Below are 17,407 nucleotides of genomic sequence, written 5' to 3' on the forward strand. Positions count from 1 at the left end.
CAAATGGGACTACATCAAACTTAAAAGCTTTTGCATAGTGAAGGAAACTGTCAACAAAATTAAAGGTCTCATACTGAATGGGAGAAGATATTTGCAAACAAAATATTCATTAAGGGGTTAAGATCCAAAATATACAAAGAGCTCATACAACTCAACATTAAAAAAAGAAACAACCCAATTAAAAATGGGCAAAGAACCTGAATAGACATTTTTCCAAAGAAGATATACAGATGGCCAAAAGGCACATGAAAAGATGCTCAATATCACTAATTATCAGGGAAATGTAAATTAAAACCACGAGCTGTCAACTTCACACCTGTCAGAATGCCTATTATCCAAAAGACAACAAATACCAAGTGTTGGCAAGGATGTAGAGAAAAGGGAACCCTTATGCCTTGTTTACAGGAATGTAAATTGGTGCAGTCACTATGGAAAACAGTATGGAGATTACCCAAAAAATTAAAGATAGAACTACCATATGACCCAGAAATTCGACTCCTTGCTTTTTATCAAAAGAAAACAAAAACACTAGTTTGAAAAGATATATGCATTGCAGTATTATGTACAATAGCAAAGATATTAAAGCAACCTATGTGCTCATCAATAAATGAATGGATAAAGGAGATGTGGTAAACACACACACACATAAACACACACAATGGAACATTACTCAGCCATAAAAAAGAATTAAATCTTGCTATTTGTGACAACATGGAGAGAACTAGAGGGAATATGCTAAGTGAAATAAGTAAAACAGAGAAAGACAAATACCATATGATTTCACTTACATATGAAATCTAAAAAAAACACATAAATGGACAAACATAACAAAACAGAAACAAAGTTATAGATACCAAGAACAGAGGAGAGGGGATGGGGTGATGGGATAACTAGGTGAGGGAGATTAAGAGGTACAAACTTCCATGTATAAAATAAATGTCACAGGTATGAAATATACAGTGTGGGGAATTTGTCAGTCATGATATCATGTTTATATGATGATAGATGGTAATTAGACTTATCATGGTCATTTTGAAATATATGGAAATATTGAATCACTATGTTGTGCACAAGGAACTCATGTAGTGTTGTAAATCAATTATACTTCAAAAACAAACAACCTCATAGAAAAAGAGACAATGTTTGTGCTTTTCAGAGGTAGGAAGTAGAAAGAGTGGGAAGTGGATAAAAGTGGTCAAGTTACAAACTTCTAGTTATAAGAAGGTATGTACTAGGGATGTAATGTATGACATGGTTAATATAATGAAAATGGCTGTATGCTATGTATGAAAGTTGTTAAGAGAGTAAATCCCAAGAAAAAAATTTTTTTTCTTTCTTATTTTGTATCTATATGAGATGATGGATGTTCACTAAACTTACTGTTGTAATCATTTTATGATTTATCTAAGTCAAATCATTATGCTGTACACTTTAAAATTATACAGTGCTGTATGTCAATTATATCTCAATAAAACTGGAAAAAGTTTCCATAATACTGTTGCAGTGATAAAGAAATGAGTCACTGGAATAGAATAGAGATCCCAGAAAATTGTATACTTTGGAACATATTTTAATTTATCTATCAATTTATATTTCATACAGAATAGGAGTAAAGAAACTATTCAGATTTGATATGTATGTATTATACATATATAATGTATTAAATAAAACATGTATTGTATATATATGCATGCATTACTTATAGTTTATACACATATGTATACAAATATATATAAAACAATGGAAACATTTAAAAAGTGTGTGTGTATGTATGAAAAATGGTAACATTTCACATTAATTGGGAAAGGATCAACTATTTAATATATGACGGTTTCCCAACGGTTACCACTGTAAAAAAAAAATCCCACTTCATATAGACATAAAAATAAATTTCAGATAAAAAAAGATCTAAAGGTTAAATAACAATAAATCAATCTTTAAAAAAGAAAATGTGGGAACTATATAACATTTTTGTTGCAAGAATTTCTTGACAAAGCACAAACCAACAAACCATGGCACAGGGTAGGTGCTCAAATGTCTATTTAAGAAATTAAAAGATAGATCATATGTTCACATTAAAGTTCTTAAAATCTTTTATGATTAAAATATTATTTTCAAAGTTAAAAGAAAAGCCATTGTCAACAGAAGACATTTTTAATAAACCTAAGCAATGCAGTTAAAAAAAATCAAAACTAAAAATTGGCAAAGGGTTGAGGCAACTCAGAATTAGAAAGCCAAATGGGTAATAAATGTGTAAAAAAATGTTTTCTTGAGTAATCAGAAAATTATAAATTGAAACCAATGAGATACATTGAATACTATTTGGATTCAAAAAACATTTAAAAAATGACAGCATCAAGTGTTATCCACCACGTGGAGAAATGAGAATTCAGACTCTTGAGGGCCGTGTAAGTGATTCTGCCACTTCAGAGACCTCACTGCAGAGTTCTGTTCCCTGTGGAACCTCACAGAAAACTGACATCAGTTACGAGATCTCAGGTGCAGGTCCTAAGACTGCACTTCTTCAGCCCGTGTTCACTTGTTAATCAACATTAAGTCTAAGGAAGCACTCTCCCTTACTGTTTCTTCAATATTCTTAGAGATGAAGTCACCAGCAAGGCAAATCAAGAATTTAACACACACTCTACTTTTAGTAAAATTAGAATCTAAGCAGATGTCCAGAGACTTGAAGTTTCTAATCATGATTATATTTCACATCCTTACAACATTTGTGGTTTTTATTATGAAGTAATTATCGATACTATTTATTGCTTATTCTAAGACAAGGAAGGCATTTAAGTTTGACCTTATGTGTATCCTGATTCATGGTTTCAAAACAATCCATCATCTAAAAATAATTCCCCAAAGAATGTGTTGCTCTTCAGATTTTAAAAAACTTCTGAATTGCAGACAAGAAAATATTTCTTGGCTTTTTTCAAACTCATGCCTTCTTTTGATAAAAGAGGGAAAAAACCATTAATGTCATATAATTTGAGGTTTTAAAATAAATAAGACTAAAAATAAATCAGATCTGTTAGACAAAACACTGCTTTGATTTCAAACCATACCTTTCACAAAATTCTAATATGGTCTCTCAGGATATGTTACAAGAACCAGGTGTTAAATAAAGAATGAGGTGCTTAGCAAACAACAAAGTATGACCTTAGGATGAGTCATTGTCTGTGTTTAAAACATATATTTTAAAATATTTCCATATGTATAAAAGTCTGGAGCATTACATAGAATTTTTTATAGCTAGTTTATTGAAATAGTCAGTAACTTAGTTATCATACCTGTGGACACAAGGTTTCCAGGTGATTGGCTGCAACTTTGACAATCTTAATTCCATCTTCATTTGTTGACATGGAACAAGCAAGATTTGCCACCTTAAATACAATATAAAACAATGGAAATTATCTCAGATTATGAAGGAAATGAAGAAACATTTGTCATCCTAGACAAGTAAGAGTATGTACATGTCCATTGAAAATCTCAATGACAAACAACAGCATTTTCATAAATGTCACTGGTATCTGCTTTATGGACGCATTCAGATAATCTATTGATATTAAAAACAACAAAGGGCCATGGAAAATCATTTAAAGCCAAAAGGAAGACTGGTGAGTAAATTAGTAAACCCTGTACAGTCTCTTGGTATCAACACCTAAACCATAATAAGATGCTAACTATTATGGTTTCCTATGGGACTGAAAAAAAAGTTTACTTATGGATTGAATGCTGATAGATTCTTGGAATCTCATATGATTGTGGTTTATTTTAAGTTTGTAATTGGTTTATTATTTCCCAGAGGTCTATTATGCATACTTAAGTAGCATTAAGCATGACTGTTATCTTTATTCATGTTTTATTCAGCATCAAATATGCTGCAAAGCTGGACAAATACAAGATAATTGAATTCTTCTTCCTGTTCTTGATTTTCTATTACAACTTCGTAGGCACTATTTGACATTTAAGCAGTCAATTTGATTCAAGCCCTTAGTAATACCCATATTCTTTTATACATTATTGCTTTTTAAACTCACACTCTTTTCCAGGGAAATGGGTGCCCTTTTAAATGACTACATTCACATCTATTACCTAAGTCCAATGTTTACAAATAATTTCTTTATACCATGAATGAGTCATGAGAAAGATCATGGAATTCCTTTCTTTTCCTTTGAACCTCACTCTTATTCAACATTCCCCTTGCTAACAGGTGAGTATTCATGTACAGAGGCAATGTTTCCTCTAATCTACAAAATATGTTGTTGTCTTCATCACTGCAAAGAGATTGCTTTTCTAACAATCACTTTCCTAATATCTCTGTTAGTTATTACATACTTTAGCACATGGTAAGTTTTACTGATCAAATCCAATGCACTCAGTTGCAGAGAAACCACACTTAAACTGCATGCAGTGGAAGTGAACAAAAAACATATCTTTGGATGACTATTTGTAGAGTACCACAAACTGTTACTTACATGGATTTGCAGGCTTTGCTTTTTTTTATAGCATTACTTTAAATATGTCAACAGTGAAACAACTCCATGGTTTGCATTTACATATAATGAAATAGCAGCCATACATTATTTAACTGGGGAACGGCATTGTTCACTTTATTAATATACATGGAAATGGCTTACTTGAAAAGGTCTTTTGTTGGCTTGAAGGTCACAATGACTCAACTTTCATATCTGACACATAATTAGCACATTTGTGAATTATTTGAAAAGGGCAGCAGTTTCTTTGCCCCTCTCCCCCACTCCCAAAGCCCCACTCACAGAAAGTAAAATTTAGCAGTCTAACTGCTTTAATATGTCTCATAATAATATGCACTGCACTCGCAGAAAATAGCTATCTGTAAATTTGAGCACTCTTTGTTTTAAGTAAAAAATTTAAATTATTGCCTCAATCTTTTGGTCAAATCAGATGAATGTTGGTTAATCCAAAGTTTAAAATTACAGAAAGGTACTCTATATAGGCACTCTTTTTTTAAAAAAAGTTATTTTATATCAGAGCATAGCTGATTAACAATGTTGTGTTAGTTTCAGCTGTACAGCAAAAGGATTCAGTTATGTATGTATCTATTATTTTCCAAATTCTTTTCCCATTTAGGTTATTACAGGATATTAAGCAGAACTCCCTGTGCTATACAGTAGGTCCTTGTTGGTTATATATTTTAAATATAGTACTGTGTACATGTCAATTCCAAACTCCCAATCTATCCCAAACAACCCAATCAAAAAAATGGGCAGAAGACCTAAATTTTCATTTCTCCAAAGAAACAGATATACACAGATGGCCAAGAGGCACATGAAAAGATGCTCAACATCACTAATTATTAGAGAAATGCAAATCAAAACTACAATGAGATATCACCTCACAACAATCGGAATGGCCATCATCAAGATATCTACAAACAATAAATGCTGGAGAGGTTGTTAAGAAAAGGGAACTCTCCTTCACTGTTGGTGGGAATGTAAATTGGTACAGCCACTATGGAGAACAGTATGGAGGTTCCTTAAGAAACTAAAAATAGAGCTACTATATGATCCAGCAATCCCAATCCTGGGCATATATCCAGAGAAAACCATACTCCAAAAGCACACATGCACCCAATGTTCACTGCAGAGCTATTTATAACAGTGAAGACATGGAAGCAACTTAAATGTCCATCAACAGAGGAATGGATAAAGAAGATGTGGTACATATACACAGTGGAATATTATTCAGCCATTAAAAAAAGAATGAAATAATGTCATTTGCAGCAATATGGATGGACCTGGAGATTATCATACTAAGTGAAGTCAGACAGAGAAAGACAAATATCATATGATATTGCTTATATGCGGAATCGAAAAAAATGATACAAATGAACTTATTTACAAAACAGACTCACAGACTTAGAGGTTACCAGGAGGAAGGGTGGGGACACTCTTTTACTTTATTTATTTTTAATGTTTCATCTTTACCTTTTTTCCCTTTTAAAAACACATTCTTCTGGACATTTTCTGGTCTCCATGTTTATCGTAGCCAATTCAGTGACTAATGTTAACATAAAAATCATCCTAAAAACAAAGTTTCTGTTTATATTAGCAGACTTAAGTCTTACAAAACTCTCAATTGAAAATACAGCACACCTCAAAGTTTTCTACTCAATTAATCATTATATTAACACTCTTTCTGTCTTCCTTTATTCAGACATACCCAAACTTCTCCTTACCAGAACTGTTCTATGTCAGGTAAACTTTCTAGATAATCAAGTACTGTTTCCAGATTAAGGCATGTGGAGTTTTAGTGATATTTTATAGAAACAAATGGAATTTATAGGACAGCTAGTATTCTGTGACCAAATAGAGAAAATTATGTGATAAAAATCACTTTACATTTCTAATTTGAGTGATTTGTGACATATTTTCTAAGTCACATGAATGTTTAAGTGAAAGCCAAATTTTTTCTAACAATATTCCTAAGTTCTGTGTGGCTCTTTAGGCAGTCAGGTATGTTCCCCAGCATAGCATGAAGGCAACTCCCTATTGGTCAAAGAAAACAGCATGCAAACAAAATATTTTATAAAACAGTTTGAGATATTTGGACATCTGACAGCTTTTATATATCTTTGACAGTGTTTCAAAAGTCTGTGTAAAGTTTCATTATTCAAGAGACCCTTTTGAAAGATTTTTGCCCACTAAGGAAAACTGTTCACAGAGAGGTTTTGGAGACAAATAGATCTGGGTTTTAACTCAATTCCCACAATTAATAAAATTTCTGACCATGGGCAAAATGTTAACATCTCTGAGATCATTCTGTCACCTATAAAATGGGTATGATATTATCAATCTCACTGGAGTACTTTGAGGATTAAATGAGATAGTTTGTGAAGATAGCCTGATACCAGGTAGCCCTGACCATGTATCAATTTCCTTCCAGCTCATCTCCCTTCTATTAATGGGGGGTGGGAAAGAACATTCACTCTCTCAAGAAGTTTTATAGAATTAAAACTTTAGAAGTCTAAAGAAATTTGACAAAATGTCTAATCGAAGAGCCACAAATTCAAATGTTTACAGGACTCATGCAGGGAATACAAACATGATGTCTAGATATAACAGTGGTTAGGGTGCATGGTGGTGCCCCAGGCAAACACGAGTGTGTATGCCCTCCCTAAAGGCATTAGGCCTCATTAAAACAAGTTGAAATACAAGGAAAAACTCAATTCCTTAACCAAGCTAACAGTCTGTTGACTTACTTTAGTTCACAGTTCACCAATTTGTGACCTCTGACCTCATTCTCTAATCCTCTATTGTATCAATTGGAAAACAAAGTCAGAGAGAAGAAACATTCTCAAACTATCCAAGGACAGGGAGACTATTAATCAGGGCTGTGTGTGTGCCATTTATACCATCCTGAATTAAAGCACTGAAAAGTTTCCTGCATTGAAATGACTGACCAGATTTTTTATTGATATTGTGCTATATCCTTAGCCAAGACCAAGAAAATCAGAGCCTAAATTAACCTAAATAAATGAGATCAAGCGCACTCAGGTAAATTCACAAGTTTATTAAAAAGACAAGGCCAGGACACAACGTTCTTTCATTTTTACAAAAGATTAAGCTATATCACTAAAATAATTGCTGATACTCTATCTAATAATTGCAAAAGTCAAATTTTAAAAAAATTTCAGACAGGGACATGTTTTCATGTTACTCAGAGGGGAGTGATTTTTTAACATCAGCACCTCACTTGTGAGCCTCTTTCCTTCTCACCAGTCCTTGTGCCCTCTAAGATGTATATCTCATTCTAAATGCTTTAAACTTGAATTTACTGCCCTTTCAGGTCTATTAAAAAAAAAGTTGTAGACAGAAAAGCCTGACCAGACAATTCTTGAACTAATTCACATTTATTACCATCTTGTTGATGTTTGTTTTCCTCTTCCTGGTTCCTAGTTTAGTTTCTGTATACCAATTTTGAATGTCCCCGCCATCTTTTCTATTTGCTGACTTTTCCCCCTTCACCTGGCATAGAACATGGTACCTCTCACTCCCTGACCCATGTTCTGAAGTGAGAAATTCCCTGCTCTGGAACCTGGCCTCATAAAACCCTGCCAGCTAGGCCAGTTCCATCAAGGTCAGGGAATTGACCATACTTGACCCCCCTCACCACCAATGACTCACTAATGTCAGTATCAAAGAAAGCTATAAAAAAGATATTTGGAGAGTGGGAGTATTTTCAATGACCTTTAAATCAGTCTACCATGCTATAAGCTTAACTCTGCTGTTTACCATTACTCTGTTCTGAGCTGATAAAGAGATTGAATTTTAAAAGTACTGAATACCAGAGCATGCTATATTTTAACATTCTAATATCAAGTGTTATTTGAAATCTAAGGTGCACTAGCTGTCCTCTCAAGTCATCTTAGACAACTGAAATGGTATCGTTCCTAGGAACAAGCTCACTGTTTGGACAGCTGCTCGTCATACATCATTCATTCTGTCACTAAGGAGCTCTCACACAGATATTTACCTGCAATATGATTTCTCAAGAACATGAAGCCAACTTTGATGTTTGGTGAGATTTCCATTTTTGCTTATTCATTGTTTATATATAGTTCACATAGTTAATTGTAATATCATGTCACTGTGTATCTTAGCTCTCAAGGGGGAAGAAAGGTCACTGTCTCATTTTCATTCATTTTCCTCTCTGGCAGATGGTCATGCAACTCCTGTGTAAACACTTTCAGAGACAGAATTTACTGTTTTGCAGGGCAGCCTATTCCCGTTGCAGGGTAGTCCAAAGTTACACAAGTTAAGAAGTTATTCCTTATAATGAGGTGAAATCTTTCTCTCAACAACTTTCTCACAGTGGTTATAGAATCTAAAATGTCAAATATCTTCAATAATAGATATAAGGTTGGGCTCATAGAAAATCTTCATTAGTAGTCCTCAACTTGTGGGATAAGTTAGATGGTAAGCATAAGAGAATCACCAGTATAGCTATTAAAAGAAAAGTCCAGGTTCCTCTGCCAAGATATTCTGATATATTAAGTATGTCTATGGGTGGACATTAGAAGAGGTATAAAGTATGTTTAATTCAACTGTTAGAAGTTCCCCAGGTGATTCTGATATACCACCGTCCACACACACATACACACAACACACAGAAACATATTCAGACTTTGGGTTGATTTTCATTTGTTTGGATAGACACTCCTTCCTGAAAATTAATGTAAAGGGGTGAAAATCTACAAGAAGTATGAACTGAATATATATGGAAGAGGCTAGGAATCATAGAAAAGGCTTCACAAATTAGAGACGAGAAATAATAACCTATACTACCACCTGAGAAATAGGGCTTAGTCTATTAGGGCTACTATAACAAAAGTAAATACACTGGGTAGCTTACAAAAAACAGAATTTATTTCTCGCAGTGCTAGAGGCTGGGGAGTCTACAATCAAGGTGCTGGCAGACTCAGTGTCTGGTGAGTACCAGCTTTCTGGTTCATAGACTAAACCCTCTAGCTGTAACCTCACATGGCAGAAGAGGTGAGGGATCTCTCTGGGGCTTCTTTTAATAAGGGCACTAATCACTTCTATGAAGGTTCTTCCCTCATTACCCAATCACCTTCAAAAGGTTCTACCTCCCAATACTATCACCTTGGGTGTTAGGATTTCAACATATGAATTTTGGGGGACACAAACATTTAGTCTATAACAAATAGAGAAAAGGTTAAAAATCAAAATACTCAGGAAACAAGAAAATCAAGTGTAGGAGAAACTTCTGGCCTTCTCCCCAGTATCCATTCCTTTTTCTGTCAATAATAACACTCTGATTTCCCTTTGGAGAACTACTGTCTCCTCCTCTAACCCAGTGGTGTGAAATCTTGGTATGACAGTTAATCAAAGCTCCTAGTAGTCCTCCCCTGGCCCTGGTGTGGGCATATCCATCACTTCCTGCATGGAGCCCTGGAGCAGTTCCTGTTCCTACCCAATCTCAGCCCTCTTCTCTCAGTTTGCCTGTATCTATGTGCACTACCTTGTGTCTTCAAATGAAGTCTCTTTTGTTTTCTACTTAAGTAACCCAAATTCATATTATCTTGCATGCAACTATAACTGAATGTAGTACTGAATCAGAAATTTACAAACCCCATATGCACTAATTTCAGATGGCTACTCTCAGCAAAGTTAAAGGCTGGCAATGCAGAACCATAATCATTTCAGTGGAAGGCACTTTCTTTTTTTTTTTTTTTGCAGTATTTGGGCCTCTCATTGTTGTGGCCTCTCCCGTTGCAAAGCACAGGCTCCGGACGCGCAGGCTCAGCAGCCATGGCTCACGGGCCCAGCCGCTCCGCGGCATGTGGGATCTTCCCCGACCGGGGCACGAACCCGTGTCCCCTGCATTGGCAGGCGAACTCTCAACCACTGCGCCACCAGGGAAGCCCCAAAGGAAGGCACTTTCTATCAAATGTCTGCCTCTGGATTTAGGCAACCTGGATACCATAGTATCAGGGGCAAATGCAGAGAAGGAGATGTTCATTTCAGTTTCTGCACATATAGATAAGTGTGGGTTTACCTGTCTTGTTTTGAATATCTAATCCCTAGATATCTATTAGAACATTTTACAGACCAGGTAAAAAAGGACATCTAATTCTTAAAGAAAATAATTTAGCAATTGTGCTTATCCTTTCATAAACTGTTTATTATATCTAAAAGCCATCCTTTCATGTGCTCTTTTAAATTCATACCTATACATTAAGGCCTGGGTCAAATAACATCTCCTCCACAAACCTTTCTCAGATGCCCAGAATCATAATTCATACTCGCACAAGTATAGCACCTACTTTATTCTTCCTAGACTCACTTATGTATTTTTCAGATGGTAAATGCTAGAAGGTAAAGACAATTATGTATTCTTTTTCAAAAAAAAATTTTATCAGCCAAAGTATCCTAAAAACAGAATTTAGTCTATGTAAATAAATAAAAAAAATAGTTTATCTTTGTTCACCTGGAAATTGAATTATCATGAATAGATATCTTCTATTGTGTCTTAATAAACGCAATGAATGTATATCTTAGAGGGCTTAGTACAACTTAATTGGAAACTATGTCCTTCCTCTGTCCCTTCCTCATCAAAAAAAAAAGTTTCTAATTATCTATTACAGGAGCATAAAGATTAGTATCATTACTTTAAGTTATGGAGGAAAATACTTGAGGAAAGAAAGCCCTTGAGTCATTAAACTTAATTGCCTTGAGTTGATTTCAGTCCGACTGTTTGTATATTGGGAACGTCAAAATCTGACAAATCTGTAACAAAGATACAAATAAACACTTGAAGTAAGGATACAGAAACAGTATAGCTAAAACAAGTTCTTTATTTGTGACTTGGCATTTACAAAAGATTGGATTGCTTTCTGAATTTAGAAAGAATAAAGATTCACAAAAGCTTGTGAAGAGCTGTGAAGAAGGAAAAGAGAGGAAGGGTCCACAGTGGATATTAATTAGGAAGTCACTAGCTTATCAATAGCAATTGGATGTGTGTGAGTAGGGGGTACATATTCTTAGAAGAGTACCTAAGATACCAATATTTATTAGGCAGATAGAAGAAGATAAACCTATGATGAGTCTTAGAAAAAGTGGTCAGAGATAGAGAAGGTTACCCACAATACTCTGATGTCATAGAGGATAGGAGAAGAGAAAGTTTCAAGAAGGTGGTTTCAGCTATCAAATAATAAGAAGTCAAGTAAGTAATTCCTGAAATTATTCACTGATTCAGCCACACAGAGGGCCACTGTTGGTTGAGGCAGAATGATGATGGTCAGACTAGCGTAGTGTGGACAGAGGACAGTGTATGTGGTGAGGATACCCCCATGTGTCTTGTGACACGAAGCAGAGAGCTAGAGGCTGCTTAGACAATACTCACTCGCATTCCCTTATCAATCCATTTGTTTTGATTTCCTCTCTCAAAACATCTCTTGAATCACCTACTTTTCTTGCTCCCTACCCTAGTCAAGTTTACTGTCAGTTTTATTTTTTCATTCAGACTTAGATTTTATTCTCAGGCACTGTGCCTTCTCTACAATATGTTCACCACACTGTAGCTGATGATTTTTTTCAAATGCAAATTTGATTCTTCCATCATCATCTCCCATTCCCACTCCACATTCCCTTCCCTACAAGGTCTTCTATAGTCTGGTCCAAGACTCATCACCCATAGTTCTTTTTCTCTCTTTACTTCAGCTATGTCAACCTATTTTCAACTATCCATGCTTCCTTCTGCCACAGGACATTTGCACATGCTGTTTTCTTTAGCCTGGAATGTGCTCCTCCTCCTTCATTGCCACATTTACATAGTTAATTGCAGGTCTCTGCTCCCAAGTAAATTTTTAGAAAGTTTTTCACCAATACTGCAACACCTACCCACCACTGAGACCTGTCTTTAACCAAGTCAGGTTTTTCCTTCTGAGCTTGATTCTCGATTTGTAATTATACATTTACTGAAAAGATTATTTGATTAGTGACCATTTCTTCTGCTTTATAAGAGCAGGGCCCTTACTTGTTCATCACTGGACCCTCAGTTTCTAGTACCTGATATATGGTAGCCAAACAATAGTCCTTCAGTGGATGAATAAATGCATGAGTGCATGGATTAGTACACTTACAAATGTATCATCCCCAAAGAGAGGATGAAAAATTGAGTTTAGAGGGAGGAGGCAGCAGCAGAAATTCAGGACAAGTGAGAAAGGGAAATGAAATTTCCCTCTGAAATTCATTTGCAATATTCCACAAAGGCTTAGACAGTTGGACTTCAAAGAAAAGTAACACACTTTTCTTCTAGTCTGGTCATTGTACTTAACAAAGCTTGGGAGGCAGCTTCTTTTGAGTTTTAGTTTCACTTAAGATATCAAATTGGGAACAATTGATTAGCTCCCAATTTAGCTTTTAATTAATTTATTTTTAATCAAGCAAAATAACTCTTCAAAGGACCCAAGCTGACTGCCAAATGCTGGTGAGTGAGGCAGATGGAAAGAGGTGGGATAACTCCCATGAACAAACCCAGGAGCTTTAGTATCTCCAGCAGAATGCAATGTAACGCATGCTTTGTTTCCAGGTAAGCCTAGCTCAGAGCACTGGGACTGAATGTGAGAAGTGTAGACGGGGGTCTGTGATCTCTCAGTGTTGGCGATCAAGTTACCTCTGGCTAAGCAAGCCAGTTCTTCTGTTCCTCCTGGTCAGACAATGCTTCTGTGCTTCCCCTTGTAGTAACAAGAAATGACCATGAATTATGAGTTTTGTAGAATATTTAACTAATAGAATTGTGTTATAAAAGTGCATAGCAAGGTGCAGGTAAACAGTTTAATCAAGTAACAAATATTGATTATGCACCTGTGATGTGGGCTAGGAACTGCCTGAGAACTCAAAGACAACACAAGCAAATCTCAAGAAACATAACCTATTTAAGGGGACACATGAAAGAGAGAATAAAACTGTAGTTTCTAAGTACGACAGGAAGCTATAGGTAGGTGAACCTCCTAGCAGTGACTGAAGTCAGGCTGTTTCATGGAAACAAACTATTGCCAAGGAACTTAATATCCTCTAAGACTTTGCATCTCAAATTGCCTCCCAAATGTTATAAATCTTAAATCACGCAATCCTGTCTCTGATATTAGTTTTGCTAATGTAACTATTTACTTCTCTGTCTTTGGTTATCCATCTATAAGATGAGCAGATTAATTATTTGACTTCTAGGCCCCCTCCCATTTAAATGATCACATTTTACTGATTGTGTAACTTGAAAACAAAATTAGACAGAAAGTAGGCAGGGGGCAGAACTATCAGGCAATTTTGTTTTTAATTTAAACATCACATTTCTAAATAAAATATTAGCAAATTAACTCCAACTATGTAACTAAAGACTAATAATACAGCAAAACAATGCAGTTTCTCCTAGGAATAAAACAGTGGCTTGTGATTGGGAAATACTACCAATGAAATTCCTTGTTTTACTATATTTTAACAGATTTTAGAAAAGCATTTGATAAAGTTTTATGCACATTCTTATTAATACAAAACAAAGCTAAACTAAAAGAGAACAAAAACAAACAAAAGTCTTAGTTATGAATAAATTATTCTTAACCTGAGACAAGTCTAATTACAGAAAATTATAGAATACTGCTCAAAAGTCAAGATTAAAATAGCATTCCCCTTGTTACTGAGGTTAACCAATATTTTACTCCAGGTTCTAGCCAATATAAATGAACCTAAAAAATAAGTGACAGCTGCAAATATTGTAAAGAAAGAAGAAATATTTACATTTCTCAGGTGACAAAGTTGAGTTAAATTCCAACTCTTATCATGAGTTACATATGGAAGGGAAGTAGGATCAATTTTGCCATGAAGAAAAGCATCCCCTTTTAACTATATGTTTCTATATTGACTGAAATTTTTCCAAGTATCTTTTTCATAAATGGTTATGTAATTAGAAAAATAAAGGAGATTGATGAAATAGTTTTATATTTATTGACTTGGAAACATGATAATGATAAGCAAAATGTATAAAATGATCTCTTTATTAAAAATGATAAATATGTGTGTGTGTTAGAAAGTATGATATCTAAAATGTTGTTCACCAAAATGGTAATTGGGCTTATCTCTGAGGGGTAAGATTCAAGATAATTTCAACTTTCTTTTATTATAATTTTTAAAATGTATAGTTTGGGTTATTACAATGAGCATGAATCACTTTTATAACCAGAAAAAACAATATAGTAATTTTCATTTTGAAGAGAATAAAATGTTTCTATATCTATTTTTGAAATTTTAATACCAACATATTAATCATGACACTGCAAAATCTGAGGATCCAGAATCATTTACAAATAGGGTTTCCAGAAAATACAGATATAACGTTTAAGGGCTGTTAGGTAGAAAATAGCTTGGGTTGTTTCATAACTGTTTTATTTAAAATGATTCACAAATATGATTGCTAATTCACAATAGGAAGACCAGACATTGGTTTTCCCTCAAGTTGTCTTTAATATAATGGCAAATATCAAATGAATCAAAGCCCATTGCCAATGAGAAAATCAGAACACCCAAAAGTGATTTTAATAACGAATAAAAATTCAATTTGTTTGGAATGTTAATGGCATTCCATGCATGGGGTGTGTGTGTATGTGTGTTTGTGTGTGTCTGTGTGAGTGTCTGTGTCTGTGTGCAAAAGATACGAGGTGATGATTCTTGTGATTAAGGGATTATAACATAGTCCTACATTTCTTTTCTTTTTCTTATCTTAATTTTGCCCTCCAGCTGAACTCAAATTTGCATCTGCACTTCTTGTTCCTCTCCAATGACTCATTAAAGATGAAGATATTCATTTGTCTAAGTGGACATATGTCAATGTTATTCTAAAAACCAGTCATTAGTATGCTGTGTCAGGATGTGCCATCACAAAAGAAACAAATGAGATGAAAACACACACACACACACACACATACACGCACAGGACTTAAACAGGTTTGGCTGTTAGAGTATTGCTTCTAATAAATTATCTGAAGTATATGTTACACAGCTCAAACTGAGGACTGAAATGTATACTGCTCTAAAAGTCCCATTTTACCAAACACATTTCTCATCTTTTATTTTGGAACAATATATAACTGTATATGAATATACATACACCATAATGATATGCAATGTAAATTAGAAGGGTAAAACCAACTAGACAGTTTTCTCAAGGTCCGTCTCTAAATTAAGCTATTATTCACCTCAGAATCACGACCCAAAGGATAAAAGTATGCGTCACCTGCTAAGTTAATGTAATATAATAAACAGCATCAAATAAAATCTACTTAACTACCAACGAGACAAAACAAATCTAAACTATAAATTAAAAACAAGATCACATATCGTTTCCTGAACTAGTGATATACTTTGTTGTCTCCCGAAAATTAACTACAAAGTGAAGCATGCAGGTCTAATAAGTCCTTGTTAATAGGATCAGTGTGTAAAGGGCACATGTCAAAAAATACTCTAATCGGCCTTCATTAACACTGAAATTGTCATCAAACTTCAAGGCAGTTTTATAGCCAGTGACCTGACATCTCAAGTGGCAGAAAGAGAATTGACTTTTTTAAAGACAGACAGAATATGCTATAGCCGATATAAAGTTTTTCAGTTAGGTTAATTCTGAACCAACATTTTTTTTGTACATATCACTCTATTCAAATGCCATCGTGGAAAAAGAAGTTGTCATACACCGCAAAGTTAATTGAATTGTATAAACTTCAAGGATATGTCAAGACTATCTGATTTCCAGACAAATCAAGACATCCCCACCCAGATGCATTCCCTACTTTCATGAAAGAAGGGGTCTCTTGGCAGAGTGACAGTTGGTAATCAATTGTCCGACAGCATTGCTTTCAGGGGATTGATAGTTTATTGAGAAAAGAGTTAAACAGTAAAGCATAATGACTCTGGTAGAATTACAGAATGTTATGGAAAGGAGAAGGGCTTCTAGCTCAGCCTGGGGAGAAGGGCAGGTGAGAAGTGACACCTTCCAGGAAGAAAGCAGTGTGGGCAAATGCAGGGACGTGGATGCTGCGTGAAGAATCTGCAATGCTCACAGAGGTCCAGGGTGCTGAAGGGAGGGTGGGAGGGGCACATACCTCTGCTCTGCGACTCCCCAGTCTCTCTGTAATTCATGGCTTTCTCATTTGCTAGCTCCCAGTGGACTAGAGTGTCCTATGGCAGAAACCTTCTCTTGGAGGTCTCCTGAGTCCCTAGTGCCTGTGTGGTATCTGGCATTCTCTGCTCTTGGATGTCCTTCATGATGCTCTGCCCCAGTGTGCTCACAGTTGAACTCACCCACTTCTAATCCTACACCACAACCTGCCCCTCTGCTCGGTCTCCTATCTCAGGAACCAGTTTCCACGTCCACCCAGTTCCTGAGCCAGAAGCCTGGGGTATCATTCTGGACTCCCCTTTCACTTACTTTGGAAGATATCAAAACAATAACCTGTGCAACTATTTTTTTTTTGTCTTGCAGGCATCTGTTTATGATTAATTTCTAACTTTGAGAGACATAGGCAAACAAGCTTTAAAATTATGAGAATTATATAAACCCGGAGAAAGGCTCTTATCTCTCAGCATAAACGGCCCATAGTGAATCAGACAAATCAAAAGAACACATAGTGTATGTGAGAGAGCGTGTGTTTACAGAAAAGTGAGAGTGGGGTAAGCATGTTTGTGTTTGTGTGTATGAGTATGAAGTTCCCAGCAAAATATGCAAATCTGTATACTGGTGTTAAATACTATGATTTCTATGTCCCCTCATCCTTGGGTTCCCTGAATCTTTGAGGGCTCCTTGAATGGGTTCTGGATTTAAATCACATGATAAATAGTGGGGTTAGCTAAAT

General features: G+C 35.3%; 1 protein-coding gene across 1 annotated transcript in view; it reads right to left on the reverse strand.

Annotated features, from left to right (window-relative positions):
* The window catches only part of CTNNA3 (catenin alpha 3), a 1,654,963-nt gene that overhangs the window by 583,115 nt on the left and 1,054,441 nt on the right, over nt 1-17,407 (reverse strand). The window contains exon 10 of the mRNA XM_082639545.1: nt 3,294-3,386. Within this exon, the coding sequence (XP_082495671.1) occupies nt 3,294-3,386 (93 nt within the window). The remainder of the gene's footprint in view (nt 1-3,293; nt 3,387-17,407) is intronic.

Source organism: Mesoplodon mirus (assembly GCF_964341445.2).
Source record: "Mesoplodon mirus genome assembly, chromosome: 2".
Taxonomy (NCBI): Eukaryota; Metazoa; Chordata; class Mammalia; order Artiodactyla; family Ziphiidae; genus Mesoplodon; species Mesoplodon mirus.